Source organism: Anabrus simplex, chromosome 6 (assembly GCF_040414725.1).
Source record: "Anabrus simplex isolate iqAnaSimp1 chromosome 6, ASM4041472v1, whole genome shotgun sequence".
Lineage (NCBI taxonomy): Eukaryota > Metazoa > Arthropoda > Insecta > Orthoptera > Tettigoniidae > Anabrus > Anabrus simplex.
Window position 1 is genome coordinate 286728217 of NC_090270.1, and position 16696 is coordinate 286744912.

The following is a 16696-nucleotide window of genomic DNA, read 5'->3' on the forward strand; positions in this document are numbered from 1 at the left end:
CCCTTGCCTGTCCCATCCAATCTTCCCATCCCTCCACAAGGCCCCTGTTCAGCGTAGCAGGTGAAGCTGCCTGGGCGAGGTACTGGTGATCCTCCCCAGTTGTATCCCGGACCCAAAGTCTGAATCTCCAGGACACTGCCCTTGAGGCGATAGAGGTGGGATCCCTCGCTGAGTCCGAGGGAAAAACCGACCCTTGAGGGTAACCAGATTACGAACGAACGAAAGAAAATGAAACCAAAAAACATATGGAAGATAATATTTTTTGTAAAGGTGCGAAGAATAAGAATAGTAACCAAGTAAATATAAGTAATACATGAATGGATATAGCATTTCAAGGGATTATTAGCGGGTCAGGATATATGGAAACCGAGGGAAGATTAGACTGGTGTACTTAGAACTATGGAGAACACAATGCCCTTATTAGATGATCCAGTAACAACGGAGGAAGTATTAGAGGCAATGAAAAAAGAGAATAGAGGAAAATCAGGTGCTATTAGTGGAATAACTTACAAATTTTGGAAAGATCTAGGCAACAATAGTTATATGTTGGGAAATATAACAAAAAAATTAACATAATTTTTGATGGCAAAAATCCTGAGGTTTCGGCTAGAAGGAATAATATATCCCATATAAGAAATGAGGCGATAGAGATCCAATACAAACCATTATAGAGGCGTTACTCTATAGGAAATACTCAGCAAGATCTATACTGGGACATTAGCAAAGAAGACATAACATGGGCGGAGGATTACTCTGTACTATCCGTATATCATTTCGGGTTCAGGAAAGGAATGAGAGCTTCCGACAACATATTTATCATCAAAACAAGGTCACAAGGGTCCTGGGTTCGTCTATTCCCCTGGCACTGGGACTGGGTGCATGTGCCGTCTTCATCATCATTTCATCCTCACCACAACGCGCAGGTCGCCTATGGGAGTCAAATCTAAAGACTTGCACCAGGCCTCTCCGGAGGCCACATGACATTTTATTTCATTTCATCAAAACAATAATAGATAAACCCTTAAAGAGAAAAAGGTGTAAATTGTATATTACAATAATGGATTCAGAGAAAGCGTTTGACTCTGCAAGCAGAGGGACGGTCGTTGCGAAGCTGGCTAAAATAGGAGTGTCAAGCAAAATGATTAATACCATAAAAGAATTGTATTCAGAGGTTAAATGCACGATTAAAGTGAAAGAAGACTTACCAGTGGGAGAGATGCATTCAAACATTGGTCTAAAGCACAGGTGCAAATTATCACCAATATTACTCATACGTTTTATAAAGGATATTTTAGAAAATGAAGGAAATGAGAGCGTGATAAGTGCATGTATTAACAATAAAGAAATTCCTGACCCGGTCTTCGAAAACGACATCCTTATGTTATCATTAACATCAGTTGGCATGCGAATAAGCATCACAAAATCTGCGGAATATTGTACAAAATGGTATTTGAAGTTGTTGATATCATTATTTTGTCCGCCTCTGTGGTGTAGTGGTTAGTGTGATTAGCTGCCACCCCCGGAGGCCTAGGTTCGATTCCAGGCTCTGCCATGAAATTTGAAAAGTGGTACGAGGGCTGGAACGGGGTCCACTCAGCCTGAGTAGAGGTGGGTTCGATTCCCACCTCAGCCATCCTGGAAGTATTTTTCCGTGGTTTCCCACTTTTCCTCCAGGCAAATGCCGGGATGGTACCTAACTTAAGGCCATGGCCGCTTCCTTCCCTCTTCTTTGTCCATCCCTTCCAATATTCCCACGCACCTCACAAGACCCCTGTTCAATGTAGCAGGTGAGGCTGCCTGGGCGAGGTACTGATGATCCTCCCCAGTTGTATCCCAGACCCATAGTCTGAAGCTCCAGGACATTGCCTTTGTGGCGGTAGAGGTGTGATCCCTCGCTGAGTCCGAGGGAAAAATCGACCCTGGAGGGTAAACAGATAAAGAAGAGGAAGAAGAAGAAATCATTATTTAAGTACTGTGTATTCATGAGAAGGTCAATAAAGAACTTGCATTAGTACAGATTCACTGTATTATCTCGTCTCTTTCGCATTCAACGTCAACAAAAGAAAAGTTTTGTAACTCCTAAATGCTGTTTCTCGGGGCTCGCTCGAGATAGGGGATGAGGTATGTGTGTTTATCAAGACGTGAGTCACGCTCAGTGTTGCCAACTTGTATTTTCAAGATCCGCTAAATACTACTAAAATCCGCTAAACTTCCGCCAAGAAATCCGATCTCAAGTAATAAGCAATAAAAATGAGGAATAATAATAATAATAAATGTCTGCACTCACCTGATCTGTGATTTTCAATGGGATTAACCCCCTGCCTGCGAGCCGGCGAGCTAAAACTTGTAAGCGTTTTAGTGCCGGGTGCATACTAGGTGTATCCCCTACCTCAAGGGCCACACACAAAACAGGCCAGTTCATTGAACGGTCTTCCTTCATAGCATAAATATAAATGCTACTCTCTCACAGTTTCATTATATCTCGTCATTCGTCAACTATATGATTTTTCACGAGAGTTTAATCCTGATATAAACAAGGCATGTCCACGCCTCAGCCAAAGAAAGAGTTGTGATTCGCTGAGAGTGTAGTATCGACCTCCGCCCCGTCAACGTCTCGTGTTCGGACATACAGTGCTGCGTATATTACCTAAAATAGACGAGGAACAGTTTTTGAGCTGTGCGAAACTAAACAGAGGGGTCTGAAGGGAGATCTACTGCTGAAGATTAGGGCCTACGTTATTTATTTATTCATTCATTTCTGAATATTAAAGAAAGCTATCGTAGGCTAGAGCACAAAATTACACACGTACGAAGATTTATCTTAGGACAGCTATTTCAAATGTCCGCCCGGTAGACTGTAACCTAATAGAATACCAACTTTCGAGTTGAAATATATATTTCTTATGTTGTAGAGTTCCTATCCTGTTAGAGCATATAGCATGATTGGACATGTCAGACGGAACTGTTGATAATTCTGTAACAATATCTATCGAAAAGAAACAACTCTCTCACTGTGAATACTGACACTGACAGCTGCTGCAAGATGCAACACCTTATCTCCACGCTGTACAGCTTGGGACTTTCCCTCACTATGAGAAGACTTCCTGCATTACACCACGCCTTCTGCCTTCATATCTCGTTATTTAATCACTGTTTTATAAAAAAATATAGATACACACCGGTATATATGACAACCATATTTTAATTTGATTACGTACTCTTTCAGACTATCTAAATGTCATAAACTAAGATAAAATTAAATTAATGCAACGTACTACTTTTCTTCGAGCTCGCATACAGTCAGGTGAGTGCGACGGTTGATTCTCCAATCAACTACGTCTGTGTCCACGTGCAAAGCCAAGGTGCTCCGCCTATTTGTTTACATCAGGATTAAACTCTCGTGAAAAATCATATAGGAGAAAAGTACCCTTTCCCCACGCATTACAAATGTATGATACCTTGATTTCATAACATCAAATCCAAATAACATGTTTTTCTCCTGTGACTGCTAGTTCCTGACAAGGAATGCGGAATAGCTTGGAGACAGACTGGAGTACAATTTTTTTTTAAACGTAAAATGGATAAACACTAAATTCCGCTATAATAAATCTAGATTTCCGCCAAAAAATCCGCTGTCCGCTAAATTATATATTTTTCCGCCGATAGTCTTCTAATTCCGCCAAATTTAGCGGAAAATCCGCTAAGTTGGCAACACTGGTGGTGCATTGCTTTCTGTCTAATGTCTACATATGAAAACCTTTAATATCTCCAAAAGTAGTCGTCGGATTTGAAAAATAAACTCTTCACTGAACATGTCACTCGAGTTTTAATTGTTCTGTTCTGTGAAATTAGTAAAGGCCCATTTTTAAAAAAACGAAATTGCTACCGGTTTCTCTGTAATCACGTATGTGATGGAGGGGAAATGGACGACGCTTTATGAACAAATACAATTGAAGAATTTCAAAATAGAATCTATACGTTTTCAACGGATGAGAAGATATTTGAGGTTGATAACTTGGCTTAATAACACTGTGTTGAGTGCTCAGCCCGGAGGCTGTTTTGGACCTCGACAGTTTAGCCATGAGCTCTTAGGAGGTCCAGACGTCACTGAAGAGACGTACTAGGGAAATGAGGAGTGAGGTAGTTTCCCCGTTGCTTTCCACACTGCCACAAGTTGCTATTAAAAATGAAATGAAATGGCGTATGGCTTTTTGTGCAGGGAGTGTCCGAGGACATGTTCGGCTCGCCAGGTAGAGGTCTTTTGATTTGACTCCTGTAGGCGACCTGCGCGTCGTGATGAGGAGGAAAATGATGACGAAGACGACACATACACCCAGCCCCCGTGCCAGTGAAATTAACCAATGATGGTTAAAATTCCCGACTCTGCTGGGTTTCGAACCTGGGACCCCTGTGACCAAAGGCCAGCTCGCTAACCATTTAGCCATGGAGCCGGACACAATTTGTTATTATTACATCTCAGTCTGCCAAGCCCACTGAAATGCCCGCATCAACATATCCGATGAGCAACATTTTCATACCATTCATAACAGGGAGCATAAAGAATGGCATCACTAGCATCGCTTACACCTCCGTCACTTTCATGTTGTCAAAGCCAAGGATAAGACTGAGACAGGTCATTGAAAGTAACAAATTTGTTCTAGCTTACACCAGAAGACATAGTGCACTGTAAACACTAGGTCTTGCCAGCAAAGGCAAGTAAGTATACAGCATATACTAGCTGTAGTACTCGTCCTTGACTGGACAATCAAATATATGCAAAGTTATCTAACGCAGGTTGTTTTACTCGGGACGCAGCAGTAGTCGCATCTATCTGAGATGAGTAGTAGCAGAAGAGACGAATCACATCAAAACAATGGTCAATGTACCGGTAATGTTAAAGTTGTGAGATGGACAGCGGGCAATGGTATGATGAAAAGCGGGGATAAAAGTCAGGTTGTGAGTTTTACAAATAGGAAAAGTCCTCTCAGTTTTAATTACTGCATCGGTGGGGTGAAAGGTCCTTATGGGCATCACTGTAAGTACCTAGGTGTTAATATAAGGAAAGATCTTCAGTGGGGTGATCACATAAATGTGGTTGTAAATAAAGGATACAGAACTCTGGACATGGTTATGAGGGTGTTTAGGGGTTGTAGTAAGAATGTAAAGGAGAGGGCATGTAAGTCTCTGGTAAGACCCCAATTAGAGTACGGTTCCAGTGTATGGGACCCTCACCAGGATTACTAGCTGCCTCTGTGGATCAGCGGTAGAGTGTCGGCCTCCGGATCCCAAGATAGCGGGTTCAAACCCGGCAGAGGTAGTCGGATTTTTGAAGGGCGAAGAAAAGTCCATTCGACACTCCATGTCGTAAATGTCGGCATGTAAAAGATCTCTGGTGACACATTTGGTGTTTACCCGACAAAATTCATTAAATCTCAGCCATAGACGCCCAAGAGAGTTTCGGTTTACTCGGTCTGCCATCTAGTGGGGGCCTAGAGTAAAACGGAACGTCGAAATTGACGAGCAGACAGCCAGATGGCGTCAAATTGAAATGTCTGCACACGGTAGCTGAGGCCATACGATTATTATTATTACCAGGATTACTTGATTCAAGAACTACAAAAAATCATAAGAAAAGCAGCTCGATTTGTTCTGGCTGGTTTCCGACAAAAGAGTAGTGTTACAAAAATGCTGCAAAGTTTGGGCTGGGAAGACTTGGGAGAAAGAAGACGAGCTGCTGGACTAGGTGGTATGTTCCGAGCTGTCGGTGGAGAGGTGGCGTGGAATGACATTAGTGGACGAATAAGTTTGAACAGGAAAGATCACAAGTTGGAATTCAAGAGGACAAATTGGGGCAAATATTCCTTTATAGGAAAGGGAGTTAGGGATTGGAATAACGTACGAAGGAAGATGTTCAATAAATTTCCAATTTACTTGAATTCATTCAAGAAAAGGCTAGGGAAACAACAGATAGGGAATCTGCCACCTGGGCGACTGCCCTAAATGCAGATCAGTAGTGACTGATTGAGTGATTGATTGATTATTGTTGATCAGTTTTATGAGCTTTCGATAATGTAGGCCTTCACATTTAGTTTCCTTCCGACTCTCGTCAACTCTCGTGGGTCTCGGCTCACAGTTGGCCACGGCTGGTCCGTGGTCTGACAGCTCTGTACTCCGACCGGTCTACCGAGCAGAGGAAGTGTGACCACGGCTCTACACCTCTGTATTCGGGAGACGGAGAGTTGCTGGTCCCCACCGTCGCCTGTCCTGAGAATGGTTTTCCGTGGTTTTTCATTACCTGCACTGAGGCGAATGCCGCAACAGTTCCTAATATAGGCCACGGCCGCCTACCCTCTCACCAGTAGTGACGATTAGGGGGGGGGGGCGGAGGGGGGCTGTTGCCCCCCTACTTTATGGAGAAATATTACACTTTTATTCCATTTTATCGGGATGAAACTGGAAATTATATGAATGATAAAAAACGAGCAATTTTTACAAGCCTTGTTGCCTTATCGGGTAATTATTTCCTTGATTTTCTTTCATTGTTAAGAAAACTGTTAGCGGACCTACGCACAAAACATCGTTCGTCGCAGCTAACCGATTTGTATAGCGCCACAGCAAGTAGTGGGCACTTTGCATGTGCTGTGAGGAAGGGTAGCAGGGGTATATTTTTTTCGAAGATCATGAACACTTGAGGTATGATTCACGCGCTTGCCGCGCGCATTCGTCAGTCTGGCAGTCTCTTTAGTGTCTTAGTTTCTTAGTATATAGTCAAATACTAAATGATTTTTAACTGTATAATCACGCCGTACTTCTGTTTAATTGTCATACATGTGTAATATTGTTCCTTTGGCGAAAGTTTTATTGTATAGTATTGAATTCGCTTAGAAAGCATTAAAAACTTACCGTTTTGTAGCTTTTTTTTTTTTTTTTTTTTTTTGTCTAAAGGGTGCATTCTGCCCGAAGGCAGGTCCGAACCTCCGCAGAGGTGTGCCTGAGCCGGAGTTTACGTTACGGTAGGGTGGCCAGCTCCTTTCCGCTCCTCCATTCCCTTAACCCCCCCCCCCAACCAACAGCGCGTGGTAACGCATACAAATCTTGACCACGCCCACTGTTGCTTAACTTCGATCTCACGGGATCCGGTTTTTCAACACGGCTACGGCCGTTGACTGTTGTTGTCTGTACATGTTTTACTGCCGCTCCCTCACTTCTAATGCTCAATCGTCACTTCTGCCTTTCACCTTCACCACACATCCCCTTCTCCAATACAAATCTCCTGGCGTGAGAGACGGCGTCGCTGTCTAGGAGGCCCCTTCAGGAGAAGAATGAAAACATTTAGTACCGTAGTAGTAATTTAGTAGTTCAAGACTCCCTCTTCTTCTAGCGATCGTTCCCTTACCACTTTTCTCATTTTTTATAATCATATTCACAACTTTCCTTGTCGATAAGGACCGATGATCTCGTGGTTTTACACCTTAATACAATCATGACGAAAACACCGCCGGCTAAAAGGATTGAACAATAGTTCCATCTTAGCAATGCTCGTCGTTGATATGGACAATGCAACAAAAGTCTAAATTCATGAATAAATAAATAAATAAATAAATAATTAGTGATGAGAAATCTGGGAAAGAAGACAGGAGGGCATTGGATCAAAGAAATTCAAGAGGATCTCATAACAGTTGGACTCCAAATTACAGATGCAGAGAACAAGAATAAAATTACCACCCATTTTACGAATCGCAAAATTCCAACTGAAATGATGCACAGAGGGCCTGTAGAGATTTCAGACGAATTAAGAACACTGCGATTAGAACGAATGAAAAAGTACTGGGCAGATAAGAATACAATAATACCACTGTTTATGCAATTTCTAATCACTAGATTGCGTGCCAAAAGCCTGGATTAAATCCCAAACTTCTCCGCAGTGCTCATATGGAGTGAGGGGATACGACGTGGTTAATGGTGATTCGTCCGTCGCGTGGAGGCGGTAAGCCGTGAGCAGACTCCTTGGTGCTATTCGGCAGGAGTAGGCTATGTGCTGGCTCTGGGTTTTACCCTCTCCCTTCCTACTATCAAATATCATGTCGTTCATTTCGTCTTAATGAGGTTGACATGAGGAAGCGTGGTTAAGTTATTCGTAGTGAAGCTCCGAATACATCTTCATATACTATAAAATAACATATCCGGACTGATTAATCATCGCCGAGCCAAAACTACAGGGGAAACATTTATATTATAGTGTATGTGCTCACTAAGGAAGGATTCATGGATATTCCGTTGCTTAGAGGATGAAAAGGGAGGCGGGGTAGGGTGAATTGTTTAATGAGTATATATACATCTATATATATAAAATAAGAGTTTTGTCTGTACATTGCTCAGAAATTGAAAATAATGTATTTCTGTATCGGTCATGTCCATAGTAACAAGAAAGTGCACTTTTTACTTTTCCGTAATTTCTGTCTGTCTGTCTGTCTGTCTGTCTGTCTGTCTGTCTGTCTGTATGTATGTATGTATGTATGTATGTATGTATGTATGTATGTATGTATGTATGTATGTATGTATGTATGTACACGCATCACGAGAAAACGGTTGAAGATAATTTAATGAAAATTGGTATGTGAAGTCGGGGGATGAGCCTCTACAATCTAGGCTATAAATAATTTTACTCACGCTAAGTGAAATGGTAGTTTAGGGGAAGGCCTAAAATTGAATTCTCAACTATTTATGTTATTAGTGGTCTAATGAAAATCAGTGTGTGAAGTCGGGGGATGAACCTCTACAATCTAGGCTATAAATCATTTTACTCACGCTGAGTGAAATGGTAGTTTAGGGGAAGCCCTAAAATTGAATTCTCAACTATTTATGTTATTAGTGGTCGTATTTTAATAAAAATGGGTATGCAAAGTTGGGGAATAAGTTGCTACAATCTAGGCTATCAATAATTGTATTCACGCTGAGAAAAATGGTAGTTTAGGGGAAGGCCTAAAATATAATTCTCAAATATTGTTGTTATTAGTAGTCCTATCTTGATGAAAATCGGTATGCAAAGTCAGGAAATAATTCGCTATAGTGTAGGCTGTAAATTATTTTATTCACGCTGAGTGAAATGGTAGTTTAGGGGAAGGCCAAAAACGCAATTCTCAAATATTTCTTATTAGAGGTGTAATCGATGAATGCTACATAACTAGGGTTATATAGTATTAAATTTCCTATTATTCATGTCTTATACATTGTTACCATACTGGCTATGATCACAAAGACATTCATGAATTTGGATGAGTAACGAGAAAATGGGTAAACAGTATTTAATGAAAATCGGTATGTAAAGTCGGAGAATAAGAAACTGCAGTTTATGGTATACAATATTTTACAAATCACAGAGTCGAAAGAAAACTAAATGTGAAGGCCTACAATACAGAAAGCTCATAACATTGATCAACAATAACATTACATTGACCATTGTTTGTCGTAATGTGCTTTGTGTCTTTCGTTGTCCCTCATCTTCGGTAGATCGGATTACTGCTGCGTACAGAGTATTTTTTTTATTTGATTTACGTCGCACTGACATAGATAGGTTTATGGCGACGATGGGATAGGAAAGGGCTAGGAGTGCCTTAGGCCTTAATTAAGGTACAGGCCCAACATTTGACTGGTGTGAAAGTGGGAAACCACGGAATACCATCTTCAGCGCTGCCGACAATGGGGTTCGAATCCACTATCTCTCGGATGCAAGCTCACAGCTGCGCACCGCTAACCACACGGTCAACTCGCCCAGTCGTACAGAGTGTAACAGCCTGCCTGAATATTGATGGAAAGTAGCTGGGAAGTTAGATAACTTTCTTCTTTAGCATGCCATTCCTCTGGTTTATAAATTTTCTGATACTACTGGTACGTAACACACTGGATCATCATAGCGTTCGGACTATTCAATCCCTACTCTGAGGCACTGATTGGAATGAACAGTGTGCATATTTAGCAGAATAATGGCAGATGAGTGTTCATGGCAATCTGCGGCCTGGTTATCCCAGCTCTGGAAATTTGGACTATTAGATTGGCACCGCAGTCTAACCGCAGCACTGTTCGTTAAAAGTGATAAAACGTGCGGCTTTCCATTTGATCGAGTATTTTATATGATAGCATTGCTTTTAATCGCTACATTCATACTTACGTTTTTGTAATGACTTATGTTGATTTCAGGTTAGGAAAACCACAAAGTCAGTCTTTCTGAGAATCCCGTAGCGAAGCACGGGTACATCAGCTAGAATATATATAAACTGAAAAGTTTATAGACGTGAAAATTGGTATTTGGAATCCCCTTTAAGGTCAAAATCGGTACATGAAGTCTCCTTTAAAAATAAAGAAACGCGTACTTTTGTTTTTGGAAAATCCACCTAAGGGGGTTGAAAAGAAGTGAAAAATGGGCGAATGTTTAAAATGAGGTATCTCAAAAAGTAAACAGTAGTGAAAGTTGATATTCGGAATCTTCTTTGAAAATGAAGAAATATTTATTTTTTTGTTTTCAGAAAATCCACTTGGGGAGAGGGTGTGAAAATGACTCAAAAAGGGCAGACGTGAAAACTGGTATTTGGAATCTTATTTAAATATAAAAGAATACATATTTCCTGTTTTCAAAAAATCCACTTGAAGGGGGTGGGGGGGGTGGGGAGATTGGAAAAGCAGGTGAATTCTTAAAATGAGTATCCATCTATATTATCAAAAACTTAACATGTTACAGACGTAAACATTGGTATTTGGAATCTCCTTTAAAATATACATAGAAACACGTACTTTTTTGTTTTTGGAAAATTCACTAAAGAGGGATGAAAAGGACCGAGAAACGTTTTGAATTTTTTTAGATGATAATTCTTAGGCCTATATCTGGAAACTGAAGATGTTACAGACGTGAAAATTGATATTTGGAATATCCTTTGAACATGAGGATCGAGCTCGGTAGCTGCAGTCGCCTAAGTGCGGCCAGTATCCAGTAATCGGGAGATAGTGTGTTCGAACACCACTGGTGGCAACGCTGAAGATGGTTTCCCGTGGTTTCCCATTTTCACACCAAGCAAATGCTGGGGCTCTACCTAAATTAAGTCCACGGACGCTTCCTTCCCACTCCTAGCCCTTTCCTCTCCCATCGTCGCCGTAAGACCTATTTGTGTCGGTGCGACGTAAAGCAAATTGCAGGAAAAAAATAAAAAAATAAACCCACCAAAAACAAGGAATTGAACATGAGGAGGGAGAAGTGAAGAGGAGTTGAATTCCTTTTATGAGTATTTTTTAATTGTAAATAATAATAAAACCGGGCGAGATGGCCGTGCGGACCGGGCGAGATGGCCGTGCGGTTAGGAGCGCGCAGCTGTGAGCTTGCATCCGGGAGATAGTGGGTTCGAACCCCACTGTTGGCAGCCCTGAAGATGGTTTTCCGTGGTTTCCCATTTTCATACCAGGCAAATGCTGGGACTGGACTTTAATTAAGGCCACGGCCGCTTCTTTCCCATTCCTTAGCCTTTCCTATCCCATCGTCGCCATAAGACCTATCTGTGACGGTGTGACGTAAAGCAATTAGCAAAAAAACAGTTATTTGCTTTACGTCCCACTGAGTACTTTTACGGTTTTCGAGGACGCCAAGGTGGCGAAATTTAGTCCCGCAGGAGTTCTTTTACGTGCCAGTAAATCTACCGACACGAGGCTGACGTATTTGAGCACCTTCAAATACCACCGGCCTGAGCCAGGATCGAAACTGCCAAGTTGGGGTCAGAAGGTCAGCGCCTCAACTGTCTGAGCCACTCACTGAGACACCCGGGTATCTCAACAACTGAAGACGTTACAGACGTGAAAATTGGTATTTGGAATCCCCTTTAAAAGTAAAGAAATAGATATTTCTTTGTTTTAAAAAATTCTACAACTGAAAAAGTATGCGATTTCTTAAAATGAGTATATCTACAGTCTCACAAACTTAACGTAGTACAGACGTGAAAATTGTTGTTTTTTGTAAAATCCACTTAAGGGGATGAAAAGTAAAATCCACTTAAGGGGATGAAAAGGAATGAAAAAGGTACTGAATTGGTATTTGGAATCTCCTTTAAAAATCCATTTGGGAGAGGGGGATAATGATATTTGTAATCTCCTTTAAAAATAAATGAACGCACTTTTTTGTTTATGGAAAATCCACTTAGAGAGAGACCGGGTGGGGTTGGGGGGAGAAATGAAAAATGATTATACCTCAAAACTGAAGATGTTACTGGTATTTGGAAACTCGTTTAACACTAAAAAACTGGTATATTTTGCTTTTGGAAAAAACACGTAACGTTGGGAGAAAAGAAGTGAAAAATGAGTTGAATTATTTTTATGAGGATAGTTAAATCTAAAAAAACCGAAGATGTTAAAAACGTTAAGAATTGGTAATTGGCATCTCCTTTAAAAATAAAGAAGCACATATTTCTTTTGTTTTTGGAAAATCCACTTGGTGTGAAGGAGAACTATAAATGGACTTTTTTTTATGGGGATACTTATAGGTCAAAAACTGAAGATGTTACAGGCGTGGAAATTGGTATTTGGAGTCTCCTTTAAAAATAAAAGTAACTATCGTCCCCGCTATGGCAAACTAGCGAAAGTGACGAACTAGGGAACCTTTAGTTCTAAAGTTTTGGTCCAGATTTTATTATTTATATAATATCTACCCTCTGACAAAATCTCACATTTGCAGTTCATTCTCTATGTCTAGCATATAACACCAAACAAACCAAACCCTATGACACTACAGCCCTTAAATGGCCTTAGCCTACCAAGCGATCGCTGCTGAGCCCGAAGGCCTGCAGATTACGAGGTGTCATGTGGTCAGCACGACGAATCCTCTCGGCCTTTATTCTTGGATTTCTAGACCGGGGTCGCTATCTCATCAGAGATCATCTCAATTCTAATCACGTAGGCTGAGTGGACCTCGAACCATCCCTCACGTTCAGGTAAAAATCCCTGACCTGGCCAGGATAGAACCCAGGGCCTCCGGGTAAGAGGAAGGCACGCTATCCCTACACCACGGGACCGGCAACATATAAAGCCAATCATTAAATACAAAAATTGATTTGATGGGTAATCAAAATTTCTTTCAGCTCTCCTAATTTTGTGACAATTTGCACATACGTTAGTTTGCCACAGGGGGGACGATATTTTTTGTTTTCGACTTGAGAGAGGACTGTTTCTCACGTGGACAGTTCTATGTCGCATGTTTCAGAGTTAGCTCTGCCAGTAGCCTGGTCATCTTAGCCCCAAAAGGCAATACCACAAATGTGGTTTACGAAGAGGTACTGGGGTAAATGCAACTCATTTCTTCGGTGAGTTTTTATACTTTAATAATTTTCATATATATCTTAGTGCAGTACCGAGGAACGATTACTTTTATCAAATTACGTAATTCACGCGAGCGAAGCCGCGGGTAACAGCCAGTTGTAAATATAGGCCTAATAAAGGTGTTTGACGAAGTGGTTAGATCAAAACAGTTGATTATTTAGGGCTAGGAGTATAATTATAGATTTGTTCTGGAAAGAATGAAAACTTTTGAATTTAAAATCTTCCACGTTAACTTTTTGGTTAACCCGCCCAAAAATTAAGGTCTAGCTTCGTTGTTGGCAGATACACATCAGCTAGTTTAATAGAATGATTTCTACTTACTTGAACATCACCTCCCTCTCCTCCCATTGCTGAATCACAACTAAGGAATTGCTTCTCCTTTGGATGGTCTGCTCCTATCTCAACGATAACCCTAGCACTGTTGCCAACACTACATCCTAAAATATCACTGAATTCCTTGATGGAAGTCTGCAAATATATCCACATATTTTCTAAAGTCGTTACGAAAAGTTGCTAACACGAAATTACCATGAAACTTACCTAAAATGGATATACCTCAGGAAAAAATATTTCTTCTTCAGCAAACGATGTGGACTGTGATTTGGAGGGCTGCTGAGCTGTTGAGTAAGCATCTTTAGTGCCGAAGGCGGATCCAGGATTCCCTGAAGGGAGGGGCTAACTTGAAAAAGTACCACAAAACAAAAACAACGAATAACTGGGAATCTTTACTTCCGTAGTGATTTAATTTTTCAAGTTTATTTTAAGGAAATTGTTATAATATATTGAATGCTGGTTAAGGTAATTTGATATTTATTTCACCACAAAATTCCAGTACATAATATTTAAAGTATTACTGGCACATCAACTTTACCATGTACAGTTATGTATTAGCAGTTCAGGTCTATCAACATTTGACCAGTAATAAATATGCAAACTGTTTCCCTCCCGTTGTACTTGTAAGTAAGTTTTTAGCGCTTACGTAGGGACGAGAAATTTCTTTCTGTAGGGGTTGTTGTCACTGGCAGGCTGGCAAACATTCGTAGCAACAGTCAAATATTGGGAAGTAAATCTCCTTTATATAGAGCTAATATATGCAACTTTTTGGCCTTCTATTTTCTTCTGGATGAGACGTTGTCCAATTATCTCTCGATAGTGATATTTTCGCTCTTAATTCAGCATTTGTTGCTGTGCAATCTGCATCTTACCTCTCTGATCCTTTAATAGTTTCGTCCGCCAAAAACTTAGAAAAATTACTGGGAATAAGCCCTTCTAAAGGGAGCCACTTTGTTAATAGCAGTAATCACGTCAACGTCCAGCTCCATGGCTAAATGGTTAGCGTGCTGGCCTTTGGTCTCAGGGGTCCAGGGTTCGATTCCCGGCAGGGTCGGGAATTTTAACGTTAATTGGTTAATTTCGCTGGCACGGGGGCTGGGTGTATGTGTTGTCTTCATCATCATTTCATCCTCATCACGACACGCAGGTCGCCTACGGGAGTCAAATCAAAAGACCTGCATCTGGCGAGCCGAACATGTCCTCGGACACTCCCGGCACTAAAAGCCATACGCCATTTCATTTCAACATGTCAACGCCACTGCTTCATATTTTTTTCTTTTCAAAGAATGTTGAAACTGAAACACTAGAAAATGTACGTTTGCTATTCATTGCACAGAAAATAGTATTCTGTCAGCTAACATTTGAAGTATTATTTATGAAGTAAGAATGTGAATGTTAATGCACCGCATCCCCAAGCTCGTAGTAACTTGTGAAGCCCTAGATTCGGCGGTCGCTGCCAACATGCAGCCCATTGCTTTCAGTCCTCTGGCCACTGCTAGGACGAGTTCGAGTTCAATATTTACTATCCTATAGTCAGTATTCTACTGTTCATCCCTAGCGAACTTGAGTGACACAGCCTACGTATTTAATGCAGGAACAAAATTGTTAGGTATAATTTCATTAAACAAAAACAACTTTGTAAACTTTTAAATGAAAGAAGGAGAGGGTGGGGGATAAAGCCACCTTAGTCGCTCCCTGTATACACCTCTGTTTAATGCCGATCTTCCTGACCACCGCCTCTGGAATTTCGTAGGAATGGCGGGTTCTTCCTAGGCACTTCAGCACATTCCTGGTGTGTAAGATGGATGCCGCAGTTTCAGCTTCCATTCTGTTTCTCAGTTTAGACTTCACAATACCAAGTTGACTAAAAAGCCTTTGTACTTTGACATTTGAATGCGGCAGAGCCAGAATTTGCATAGCAAAAGTAGTCACTTCCTTGAATGGATTTTATCCTACCGAATCACTATATTGTGACACCTTTACCCAAAAATCTGTAGGATTTGAAACCTGGCTCTATTTCCTTGAAATCAAATTGCACTACTGATTCTCTATGTTACCTACAGTAAATCCGAGGCACTACATCACATACCTTCCGCTAACTCAAAAATTGGCTTTTTTACAGCATTCGGACAGTTGTTAACAGAAAGGAGAGCCATTTCTCCTAGGATCTGAAATTTGGTCGGTAGCCTATTTTATTCTGTCTTATTTCTTTCCTTTCTTTTTTAATCCATTTACAAAAAAATCAATTTACAGTCCGGCTCCATGGCTAAATGGTCACAGGGGTCCCGGGTTCGATTCCCGGCAGGGTCGGGAATTTTAACCATCATTGGTTAATTTCGCTGGCACGGAGGCTGGGTGTATGTGACGTCTTCATCATCATTTCATCCTCATCACGACGCACAGGTCACCTACGGGAGTCAAATCGAAAGATCTGCACCTGGCGAGCTGAACATGTCCTCGGACACTCCCGCCACTAAAAGCCATACGCCATTTCATTTCATTCCAGGGTTGTTTTTCTCTCGAACTCAGCGAGGGATCCCACCTCTGCCGCCTTAAGGACAGTGTCCTGGAACATGAGACTTTTGGTCGGTGGACAAAACTGAGGAGGAGGACCAGTACCTCGCCTAGGCTGCCTCACCTGCCATGTTGAACAGGGGCCTTGTGAGGGAATGGGAAGATTGGAAGGGATAGTCAAGGGAGAGGGAAGGAAGTGGCGTGGCCTTAAGTTAGGTACAATCCCGGCATTCGCCTGGAGGAGAAGTAGGAAACCACGGAAAACCACTTCGAGAATGGCTAAGGAGGGAATCGAACCCAACTCTACTCATTTGACCTCCCGCGACTAAGTGGACCCTGTTCCAGCCCTCGTATCACTTTTCAAATTTCGTGGCAGAACCGGGAATCGACCCCGGGCTTCCAGGGGTGGCATCTAATCACACTAACCACTACACCACAGAGACGGACTTATAACATTCTGTAATTAGCTTTTTTATGAAGTTAATACAGCGGCCCCTAA

The 16696-nt window shown here is 41.4% G+C and overlaps 1 protein-coding gene across 1 annotated transcript in view; it reads right to left on the bottom strand.

Moving 5' to 3' along the window:
- The window catches only part of LOC136876467 (uncharacterized), a 484774-nt gene extending 471053 nt beyond the window's left edge, over positions 1-13721 (bottom strand). The window contains exon 1 of the mRNA XM_068228446.1: positions 13672-13721. Coding sequence (XP_068084547.1) covers positions 13672-13698 — 27 coding nt within the window. The 5' untranslated portion in view covers positions 13699-13721. The remainder of the gene's footprint in view (positions 1-13671) is intronic.
- Positions 13722-16696: the final 2975 nt, after the last annotated feature.